This window comes from Perca fluviatilis, chromosome 21 (genome assembly GCF_010015445.1).
Source record: "Perca fluviatilis chromosome 21, GENO_Pfluv_1.0, whole genome shotgun sequence".
Classification (NCBI taxonomy): Eukaryota; Metazoa; Chordata; class Actinopteri; order Perciformes; family Percidae; genus Perca; species Perca fluviatilis.
The window spans coordinates 11,685,113-11,697,265 of NC_053132.1; the positions used below are offsets into that span (position 1 = coordinate 11,685,113).

A 12,153-nucleotide genomic window follows, 5' to 3' on the forward strand; every position below is an offset into this window, starting at 1 on the left:
GCTTCGATGGGTTAATAGCCATGTGACAGCTTTGGGGGCCGCAAGTGGGAGCTATTGTGTGTGTGTATGTGTGTGTGCATGCATTTTATTTACTCGTGCACTCTGCTGAATGGCACGCAGGGGCCACACTTGGGAGGGTGGGACTCTCTGCTGCGTCTCCACTCTCTCTGCCAGGCCAGATGGCTCCTGTCACTGAGAGTGGAGGAGAAGCGATGGAAGGAAAAGGGGAAAGGGGGAGCTCTTAGCCGCCCTTAACAGCGCCAGAGTGGCCCGTCCCCAGAGCCACCACATCTGGAGACCACCTGCAGCTGGTTCACCCTGCTTCCTCCGTCCTCGTCCCTTTCCCTCTTGCATACGCTCACTTTCTCACTGGGTTTTTCCAGATGGGGGAGGTGGGGCTGGTGGCAGTGGTGTCTTTGGTCAGGCTGTGATTTGTGCCCATATTTCAGCAACTTATGTGTGTCTCTGCTTTGGGCAGAGCGGAGGGAGGAACAGGCGGGAGGGAGTGAAGTAGGGATGGGAGGAGGAGGCAGCGGCAGCAGCGTGAAAGCATAGCAAAATATCATTTTATTTTATGACTGCACTAGCCTCTGAGTGTTGTGGGTTTTGTATTTGTTATATTTCTTTTTTTATTCCTCCCCAAGTAAAAAAGCAGAGTGAGAATGTTCGTTTTTCTTCCCTTCGTTGTTGCTGCAACTGATCCAGAGGCCACAGGGGGACCATTCCTGCCTGGAAAATAAAGCCTGCTTGCCCTCCTTGGCTTCCCCCAAATAAAATTCACTCATTTGCATTCCCATGCTGTAATTTAGCCCTCCTCTCTCTCGCTTTCTCTTTCACTATCTCACTGTCTTTCATCCCCACATCTTTTCAGCCCTGGTCCTTGCGGTTCTGCAGGGATTGGAACGTGGGAGGGGAAGAGAGGAGGGGAGGCAGAGAAAACAAAAGCAGAGTGGCAGTGTTGACTCAGGGTTGTTATCTGGACTGCTGCTAGGGGCTTGTGTGTGTGTGTGTGTGTGTGTGTGTGTGTGTGTGTGTGTGTGTGTGTGTGTGTGTGTGTGTGTGTGTGTGTGTGTGTGTGTGTGTGTGTGTGTGTGTGTGTGTGTGTGTGTGTGTGTGTGTGTGTGTGTGTCTGCATACATGCCTGGGGGTTATTTACCCTGGGTGCTGCTGCCACGGCAGGTGCCTCTCGGTGGATAAACCTGGGCCTCCTAAATAAATATTCACCGTTGGGAAATTAGACTTGCGTAACCAAAAACTACACTACTACTACTACTGCTGCTTATTGTCACACCAAGAATGTCCAGTCTATTGAAGATCAGCCATCTTACTCCCAAATCCCCCCAAAGAAGTGTAACTTAATCTCAGAGGACTTGTGGATGTTTTTATGGAGCAAAAGGATAAACCAGTTTGTAACTATGTTTTACAGTGACTGTGTTTTTAGAAGAGCGGCTCTCCTGATATTTGGTTGGATGCTTGATATTTGGTTAAGCTCCTAAACTAAGTTGTTGAGTGAACAAATATAGTATGGCATTTGGCTCAGATTATATTACATTATTAATTCACTGTGCACATTAGGTGTAGAGTGGGTAAAGAGCTTGTTGTCTGTAGGAAAGAGTTGCCCAGTTACTATCTAGGGTCATTTTCAAACCTATAGTTTAATTTGCTCTGTTTAGAATCAGTAGATGAATTGGTAAAGTTTAGCTAGAACTTGCACAGTATTCCTTGTACTGTAGTTGAGTCTGATCACAAACGAGCCGCTCCAGAGCTTGTTTTGTTTGTGCGGTTGTGCAGAGTATAATTACTGTGTTCAGATCTGCCTAAACAAATCATACCAGAATGCAAAACTATGCATATTCAGATACCACTAGAGGTAATTGAAAACATAATGTGTTTTGTAATTTGGGTGAACTGACCCTTTAATTACTGGAACATTAGCCTATACGATGGCACATACTCTTGATATAGACCTTTTTCAGGGCAGACATGTTGACATGTCATAGTAGGAAAAGCACAGGTGTATTCAAAACCATTACTGATGGCTGCATTCCACTTAGGAGAGGCCCTGGTAGTGTGCATGCCGATTCACTGAAATAGCTTCCTGGGACACTTGATGGAACTGAGCCATTGTTAAGGTTGTCAATTTCAGCTGTGCTTTTCCTACTCTGAAAAGTCAAAATGTCTGCTGTGAAAAAGGTCCATTAAGTTAAAAAAAAAAAAAGTGGTAGGGGCGGCCTCTAGCTCCCCCAGTAAGAGCGTTCGACCAATGTTGGCTGAGTCCTGCAGCGGCGTAGGGTTCAAATCTGACCAGCTGCCCTTTGCTGTGTGTCATCCCCCAACTCTCTCCCCCTTTCATGTCTATCCACTTTCAAATAAAGGAAAAAGCCCCCAAAAAATAATCTTTAAGGAAAAAGGAGGAAAAAAAATACACCACAACATAGTTAAGAATGGAAAAGCATAAAAAGCAAGCAAACTATAAAAGCTATCAGTGGGTATTCTCTAAGGTTCAACTGCTTCTGAGCAGAACCCCCTGCTGACCCGAGTCCAGCATCTGAAATGGACCCCTGAACCTCTTGTCATAATGTGGTCAGCTGAAGCCTCATCTCCAAGCGGCAGGTTGGCTCGTTCTACCATTCGCTTTCTTAAAATCCCCTTAAGTGCTTTAGGGGGATTTAACATGCCTTCTACATCCAGCATCCTCTCAGCAGCCAAGTTCCAGTGCTTACAGGAAAAGGACGCTTACAGTATAATTAGGCTGGTCAATGAAGAGGGCTCCCTCTAAAAGGTAAATCCATATGGGCTGTAAGGAGGCTCGGGCCATTTGTTGGGTCTCCCAAAGCATGACTGCTGCTTTTGATGTCTCACTGTGCTACAGGTCAGGGCTTTAAGAAGTCCTGCAGCAGAAGAGAGATGGGAGTGTAGACTCTGAACTCTGAATTCTTTAACTCTGAATTTGAAAAATTTATTATTATGCCTTTAAAAGAAAAATGCATCTAAAAATAAAATAGCTTTGTGAGTCCTTTGCCGATAATACCTGGATCTGTTGTAGTGTACGGGTTTTAAGGCTCATACATTTTTAAACATATTTATACTTTTTTATGAAGAAAAATACCCAGATTTTCTAATAGGAGCAGATTGGAATAAACAGATTTTCCCCTAGATTTTACGTCCTCATGCACACCAAAGCACCCAAGATCACGGTTGTTTTTCACACAATGACTGCTCAGAATGTATTCATTTAATAGAAAATGAAGAGAAAAATGAAAGAATAGAAGAGAGGAGATGATACAAATGAGTAGAACATGAATAAATAAAAACTCCCAGAAGTTAAAAAAAAAAAAATATATATATATATATATATATATATATATATATATATATAAGAAATTAATAAACTCTAGGAAAAAAGATTTTCATTGCACTGAATTTTTTTTTTTTTTATTCAAACACGGGACAAATGATTGAATAATTAGCTTCAGATATTAATTAGCTTTATTTCAAGTCATAACTCAGGTTGTGTAGTAATAACTGGGTGCGTGCACTGCAGGCACTTGCTTGTGCTCAAAGTTGTGGTTGCGGCTTTGCTTTATGGCAACAGAGGCTGAGGGGCCAACAGATGTAGCCTTCAGTACTGGTTTAGACCCAAGTCTGGCTGCTCTACATCTGAAAGAGGAAGTTTGTGTGTATGTGGGGGGGGGGGGGAACCTGCTGTGCCAATCTGTTCTCATTAGTGTTACTCGCCTCCTCCAAACATGTAACGACATGCATGTCAACTGTTGGTGTCAGTAGCATATAGCAGTTTTATTGCACGTAATCCGTCCCCTCTGTCCAGCTAACTTTTCCACTAAGACCTAAATCTCTCTGGGCTCATCGGCCTCTGATTGTCAGCCATGGCACCTGCTGAAGAAATCTGGAGAAATATCTTCAGGGAGTTACTGTAGGAATTCACAAATTTGTGATTCCAAGAATTAACTCAAAATCAACCTGTCCTTTGCATTATTTGAAAACAAAATGTAGCATTATGTTTGCAGATCCTCACACATTTTCCACAACAACATTGTCAAAGTTGATTAATGCTGCAGTTTCATGCACAAAAATCCAGACCAGAACTACTTTTATCAGCCGATGATAAATAAAAGTCAAGCCTCAATCTCCAAACAAGCTTTCCTAAGTACAATGACGACTGTTTACCTAGAACTGAGCTATTCATCGTACTCAACGCGCTCTTTTGATTGACCATTCTAAAGGTTAAAAAACTGAATCATCTCTTATCTAATACTCAAGACTAACAAAAAACACATTTTATGGAAAAACTGTTGAAATACTGCCAAGTAATCACACAAAAAACCAAGAGATCCTGAAGGAACTGAACCTCAAAAATACCTGTGAACGGAGCAGCAGTGGTCAGATATAATCTTTAACTGCCTATGTTGGAGCTCAATTATATTCGACCTCTTAGACTGTGGAGTTGGCAGTAATCGGTGGCCATTCACAAAACCTCTGCTGTTCTTTGATACGCCCTCCCTTCTTGTTCTTTTTTTCAAATATCCCCAACCTCACAGAATGGCTCGGTCTTTTGAGAAGCTGTGATCGCCACGTTCTATATTAACATATTGCTGTCAGTCATCACCCCCCCTTCTCCTCCATCCTCTAATGTTATTGAAGAGAGAAAGATCAGAGGGGCAGCCGTATCACTACACTCCATCAAATGTGTGTGTGTGTGTGTGTGTGTGTGTGTGTGTGTGTGTGTGTGTGTGTGTGTGTGTGTGTGTGTGTGTGTGTGTGTGTGTGTGTGTGTGTGTGTGTGTGTGTGTGTGTGTGTGTGTGTGTGTGTGTGTGTGTGTGGCCGGCCAGACACACTGGCCGGAAATGGGGCTGCTGCCTTTGATGGTCACACTCCCTCAGATGTGTCATTGCTACAGACGGCGGCACGGCTGACATGCCGTGTCTCTGCTCGTTGGGCTCTCGCCGCTGACAACCAACAGCCCTGATAGTCACCTAAACACTGACACATAAAAACACACTTGAAGTGGATACACACAATTATTCTGAACAAAAAATAAAAAGTGGATTCACACCGAGATGGACACATCCTCCCAAAACCGCTCGGTCCGTTCCACCTTTCCACTTTACTGTCATTGATAATCAGTTGTGGCGTGTGACCGTGCGGGGCTCTTTGTCTATTGGTCGCGCCTGTCATGCAGCCGGTGAGGTGTGTGCATATGTGAGTATTTATTTGTATTTGCGTCGCCTTGCTCTGGCCGTGTTGCAGAATTGCAGGGAGACTCTGGTTACATTGTTATTCTAAACAGGGTGTTTTCAGCCACTCTTCCTCGCAGTCATTCAGCAGAGCGATCTGTCAGTTCGCTCCCCTCCCTCCTCTTCCCTCCAGGGACCAAACTGTGAACTTAACACACTCGGCTCTGATGACTTCCCTGATGGTGCAAAAAAACAGCCAACTCTACAGCTGTAATGTTATTGCTGGAGTGGCTTGAATGTTGCATTGTTCCTCTGGTTTAAAGTGTGTGTGCATGTGTGTTTCGGTGCATGTATTACATATTCAGAGCGAGGGTGGGGAATGTGAGTGTCACTATTCCAATCTTTTCCCGGTAACCCGCAAAATGCCTGTGTGTGTGTGTGTGTGTGTGTGTGTGTGTGTGTGTGTGTGTGTGTGTGTGTGTGTGTGTGTGTGTGTGTGTGTGTGTGTGTGTGTGTGTGTGTGGGGGTGTTGGGGTCTACATAGATGAAAGTAGAAGAGCAAAGTAGGAAACTAAATAATCGAGAGGGTGCGTGAGGTGAGGCTGGGAACAAACGAAAGCAAGTGTGTGAGAGAGCGAGAGAGAGAGAGGGGGGAGGGGGCAGGCATTCTTAAAACACTGTGGAGTCCAGATCAGAAATAAAACATAAAAAGGGGAGAAGAAGGAGGAGGTGGAAAAAAGGGAGGAGGGATTGTGCTTGAGTGTGTTATGTGTACGGATCCTATGAAATGAATGCAGCCGGGGAGTAAATTGTGCGAGCCCAGAGAACTCCGCTCTGCATGTTTGAGCTGGCACTTTTATTTTAGACAGATTTTTTTTTTTCTGCGGCAAGATCTTTTTTTTTTTCTCCCGCTGCTGGTTTATAATCAGCTGAGACAAAGGCAGGAGAAAAGAGCTAAAGAGAGAGAGACATAGAGAAAGCTAGAGAGACCCACAGTGAATAGATGTTGCGCAGCTGACAGCAGAGGAAGCGGCAGAGAGTTTCCAGCCATCACGCTCCCCGACTGCAGCCTTTTCTTCCTGGGAGATTAAAAAAAAAAAAAGGACAAAAGCGTCCCCCCTTCCCCCCCCTCCCCCCCAACCATCTCCAACCGGCTACCGTCCGATCACCAGCCTGCACGTCGCTGTGTGTGTGCACATAAGGAAGCCACTGGTGTATGGTGCTTTTCTCTCAGCCCTCAAAGGCATGGACTGAAGATGATGCAGCCGGGGGCTTAGTGAGAGATCGCTCCGCAAAAACCCCTTCCCCTCACCAACAGGGCCAGACCAAGAGGAGCAACTCCAGGGGAGGGGGAGAAGGGGGGTTGAAGGAGTGGAGGAGGAGAAGAAGAGCGAGAGGGAGGGGGGTATCCTCCTTGGATTATTGCGGAGGGTCTTCCACTTCCCTTTTTGGTATTTTTTGCTATTTTTTCCTCTCCACTCGCCTCAACCATCTTCTGTTTTTGCTGCGATGCATAGTTTTTAAGCCGAAGGATGTGGAGACAACATTTTCCAGGCAAGCAGCATGTTTCCTGTTTTCTTTTCTGGATGTCTAATAAAGTCTGGCATGTGGGAGGTGGGAGGGAGGTAGGTGGATAGGAAGAGGTGGGGGAGTGTGGATAAGAGGAGGGGAGAAGGAGAGAGAGTGTGTGTGTGTGTGTGTGTGTGTGTGTGTGTGTGTGTGTGTGTGTGTGTGTGTGTGTGTGTGTGTGTGTGTGTGTGTGTGTGTGTGTGTGTGTGTGTGGGAGGGGTGTTGTGTGTGTGTGTGTGTGTGTGTGTGTGTGTGTGTGGGAGGGTGTGTGTGTGTGGGAGGGTGTGTTGTGTGGTCGGTAAGGTAGGCAAGTAGTCCAGTATGTAGTCATTTCAAGGTCCGCCTGTCCTGCGCTGCTGCTGCTTTGGCTCCGTGTTTTTCGCTTCCTCTGCGGTCTTGGGTTTTGAGGGCACTCTGTAGCTCGGGGCAACACCAAAGAATAAAAGAGCGGGAAAAAAGAGAAAGGGAGGGGAGGTCCGGTGTGGTTGTGCCATGGATGCTGTTGACACCAGCTTTTGTCCAGTTGTAGAGTGTGGGCCCTGCCCGCCCATGCACACAGAGGGTACCATTTAAAACAGGCGTGCGCTCATTTTCTTGGAAGGGGATGGATTGGTGTGGCGGGCAGCCGGGTGGTGATAGGGGTGGGGCACTGGCAGTGCAGGACAAGTGGCCTTTGTGTGCTACTTTTGGGGAAGTGAAGGGAGGGAAAGGCAGAGAGGAGGCTTCCAACAAAGGGTGCTTATACCCACCCCCCTCACCCGCTTTACCCCCTCTCTTTAACCACTACAACTCATGCAGTGACCTCGCGCTGTCACAGGCAAATGAAGGGTGTGTGTGTGTGTGTGTGTGTGTGTGTGTGTGTGTGTGTGTGTGTGTGTGTGTGTGTGTGTGTGTGTGTGTGTGTGTGTGTGTGTGTGTGTGTGTGTGTGTGTGTGTGTGTGTGTGTGTGTGTGTGTGTGTGTGTGTGTGTGTGTGTGTGTGTGGATAAGAGGAGGAAAGTAGTAAATGAGTAATTCAGCCTCAGTAAACCAGAAGTTCAGGCTCTGGCAGAGTGCCATATGAAAAGGGAGGAAACTCCAGCAAGGAAAACAAAGTGTTGTTTGACCCAAAGGCACATCTGTGCATTATGCCAAACTTCTCTGTTAATCCACAGTCAAGCTCCTGGCAGCCCTCCAAAGGTTGTGTGTGGATTCCTATTCATTTGTTGCCACATCCATGCAAGTGCATTCCTGTTGTGTCCTTGTCTTCGTGCAGATCTCACTTTGTCTTTGCAACGTGTACCTCAACACACACATTGCTCATGAGTAGAGTTGAGGTTTGACAGCATATTGTTGAATATAAATATAGTATAGAATCTTCTCATTACATCCATTTATAAATAGTTGGGCTGGCTTACTTACTTTTGCGCACATTGTATTTCTCGAGCTGCTTTCTCCAAATACTAAGTCTCAATTCATAGCTATGAAGTGGATAAGCTTCAATTATTGATATATGCATGAAAGTTAACTGGCACGTTAAAACTACTGAAACTGACTGGGTGCTATTAGCGAGATTGTTTCACTAGAGAAAACCCACCACTGTGTTGATCTCACAAATGTCGAGTGATGTCAAAGATTTTTTCTTTTTCTTTTAATGAATTATCTTTGGCCGAGCAACAGACAACAGCCAAGTTTTAGTTTGGCCTTTTGGCAAGTTACTTGGAGAGCTATCGTTAATTCACTACAGCCGATAAAATCTATGCCCGCGACATTTGCCATTTCAAATGGCAAAAATCTGTGCTGATTTATTATGAGAAGCCTGCAATCAGAATATTTTGTAGATCCTTCTTTGCTAATAAAAAGATATAACAATTTGATTTGTTAGCAAATTAAGCTATTTTGCCAACCTGGAACCAGCAAGCAGAAACAAACTACAGGCCACATTTTCATATTATGATCCCCACTCGCCCCTCCATGGGCATGTTCCTCCACCCACACACAGCCTCCTCCTGTTTGACTGGCTGCCTGTGTAAACCAGGGGATATGGGTCATGTCTCAGCACAGTGCTGCTCAGGGTGGCACAGTAAATGGCTGTAACTGTTGGCGGTCAGCAGCAGCAGCCACCCCCACCCAGCCTTGTTGTCAAGAAGGAGCCACCTGCAGACAGCCGCTTGGGGTTGCTAGGTAACCGGTGGCAGCAGAAGATGATAGCATTGTGGAGTATTTGGTCTCCCATTACCACTAAAGTGACTTGTGTTGCTGTTTTCTCTTCTCTCATCTCCGTATTTTCCTTTTCATCCCTTTCTGTCCCTCTTTCCTTCATGGAGGCAACATAACACCAGCAGCAGAGGCCAGTGGTAGGAAGAAACTCCTAGCTCCCTTCCCCACATAATGGAAACTCTGGCCTCATCTCCCGTTGCGCCGCTCTGCTGCGTCCTGCTGCCAGACTCTGACTAAGTGTTGCTGGCTCAGGAACCGCAGCCTCCAGCCCGGTTCCACAAGTATTTGTCTACAGAAATGATTAGAATTAAAATACTGATGACTAAGAGAGATTGAGAAACAACAACAAAAGATAGAGAGAGAGTCTGATCTCATAAATGCTAGTAATCTACATCAAGTGGTTTAACACTGGAGACCTAGATTTCCAAAATAATTTTCATTGTGACCCAGTTCTCATTTTTGACAACTGTTGTGTGATCTAATTGAGAAAATGTCCTGTTTTTAGAGCCCTAACTGGGCTCACCACCTTTTATTACAGAGACTTGAACATATTTTAGTAAAATAATATCTAACCATAATGGATATCATTTTCTTTTAACAATTTCAAGTAGGCCTGTCGCAATAGTCAATAAATGGATTTATCGCACGATATATGGAAATGAGCTCGGTAGCTTTTGGTGACGCAATTTATTGCAAGTGATAATTTGTATAATTGAAAATAAAGAGTATTTTCATTTTTAAATACAAATGAATGTTACCAACATTTTAGTCAATCACGCCGCCTCTGTCATCTCGTCTGCTTTCTGTGTCGGAGGCAGAGGCGGGGCTCAGGCAGCCTCGTCTCCACACACACACACACACACACACACAAAGGCGGATAGTGACAGGTCAAGAGAAGACATGAACCCACTGCATCATAGGCCCTATACAGCCAGTTAGGAAGAAGAAGTCCCAATGGACTTGGTTTTAAAGCCGCGATCTTCAGCTCTGGCGTGGGAAGATTTTGGCTTTAAACCGAATGAGAGAGGAGAGCCAATTAACGTGGACGAGCCAGTATGTCGACTTTGTTTAAACAGTGGCACAGTGGCAGCGAAAAGAGGCAACGAACCTAAAATCTCACCTAAAACCTAACCATCCCACCCAGTTTTTTTAACCTGGGAACAACAACCGCAGCTGGAGGTGGAGAGGGGTCTTCCAGACAGTTATCTGTTACAAATTGCGTAACTCGCTATATAGCCAAAGAGATGCAGCCATTAGACACGGTCGAAAAAATATGCTGCAAACTTTTGACAAACAGTACAAATTGCCAAAGAAAACATACATCTCCCCCAAACTGCCATTCCATCTTTGTACAACAAAGTAAAAGACGACATTCTGAAGGAGATAAAAGACCTCTAATTTTACTCTGCCACTACAGCACTTTCTGTTATCAAAGGTGTATTTATTATTTATTAATGTTTTTATTTATTTAGGATATATTTTTTGACATTACGATTCCAATGTCTAAATATTCTTAAGAATGAAACTTTCTTTGATCTTTGAAAGAGTGTGCTTGCATTATTACGCTATAATATTGTCATATTATCATTATGTAATCAGTGGCATAAAATGGTCTATCGACATTCATTTTGGGACAATGTATCGCACAACAAAAAGGAGTTATCGTGACAGTCCTAATTTCAAGGCCCATTTCATCATCTTGAAACCCACATAATAAATCTCTCGAGCTTTTAGGAAGCTTTTATTCGATTACAAGTACACAGCTACCATAAATGTATGATACAAGGGAGTTCTTATTGTAAGTTTCTAGTGTACATTTTTTAAGCAGTTAGGCAGAGGTGTTTTGTACCGTCATTAGGAGATAAAAATAAGCAACATTGTACAGAAAGATCTAAAGCTGTAAATTGAATACTTTCATATTAACATCACTTTGACCTCTGTTAACTTGTGTCAGGGATTTGTTAAGGGGTTTGTTTTTGTCGTTAATTGATTTGATAGATTATTCGCTAATGAAGAAAATGTGTTGCAGCCCTAGATCAGCAGGCCCTAACCCCGCTGATCTACTCTGTCAGGTCTAGGGTGTATGTGTGTGAACATGTGTTACATGCATTTATTCCTTTGACAGGTAAACCCATGACAGCAGTTGCTTCTCTGTGAAAATATACTAGTCCCAAATTGTAACACACATTCGCAGCCTGGCAACAGTTTAGCAACAAGCAGAGGAAGCAAGAACACAGAGGGAAAGAAGAGGGGGCGATTAATTACTGAAATTAAGAGCACTCTGCCTCCCGCGGTTCTGACGTGACCCCCAACACTCCACAGCCCCCTGCCCTCAATGTGCACATTTGTTGACATTTGATGCACTGTATGCATCACATTGACATAATATAGTTGTTGTTATTGCTGTTTTCTTGACCAATAAATCGTGGGTCAAATGAGTAAAAAGCTTAAAGAATATCACTCCTCATATTTGGTGAAGGAGATGGATGCAAAATCTAATAAATCTGCCAGTTTATGTTTATAAAATGGTGTTTTAACAACCAAACGTAATACATTAAAACATGAAATAATATTCCAGATAATTATATGCATGCCCTCAATATCACCATAGAGAGAAAAGGAGCTGAGAAGGGTGTTGCGTGCATCTGTGTGTGAATGCATCAGAACCCTGGTATTGTGCAGCTGACAAGCCCATTGGTTCTGGTTAAGACTGGTTTGATGTACATGCTGTCAGTTTACCACAGGGGGAGTGTTGCCTGTCACCTCTCTGCTTCCCTTGCCCGAATACATCATCTCCTCTCAATCAAAATCAGCAGAGTGAGAATCAATCTGTCACACAGGAGGACAAACACACACACACACACAAATACACACTCCGTCTCCTAGAAAGACAAGAAAGAAAAAAAATTATAGAAAAGGAGAAGGAATGGCAGGATGACATGAGTAAGGAGGGCAGTGATTAGAGCTGAGGAATGATAGCAGAGATGGGGAAGAAATCTAACGTGAAAAGCGAGATAAAGGAAGGAGAAGGGGATACATGGTGAGCGAACACAGATACAGAGCTAGACATCAGCAGATAGGAGGAGCTGTCAGAAGATGCTATCATACAGGGAGTGATCTCGTAAAAATGCAACGCTGCCGACGATGCGGCGAAATGTAACCGAGGAAGAGTCGGTGAGAGGGAGATTGA

The 12,153-nt window shown here is 44.3% G+C and overlaps 1 protein-coding gene across 8 annotated transcripts in view; it reads left to right on the forward strand.

Moving 5' to 3' along the window:
- The window catches only part of ctbp2l (C-terminal binding protein 2, like), a 97,803-nt gene that overhangs the window by 64,472 nt on the left and 21,178 nt on the right, over window positions 1-12,153 (forward strand). Inside the window, exon 1 of one of the 8 annotated variants that reach the window (XM_039787273.1) lies at window positions 5,933-6,750. The exons of the other annotated variants lie outside the window; for them this stretch is intronic. Coding sequence (XP_039643207.1) covers window positions 6,729-6,750 — 22 coding nt within the window. The 5' untranslated portion in view covers window positions 5,933-6,728. Of the gene's footprint in view, window positions 1-5,932; window positions 6,751-12,153 lie in introns of those variants that run through there. 8 annotated transcript variants of the gene reach the window in all.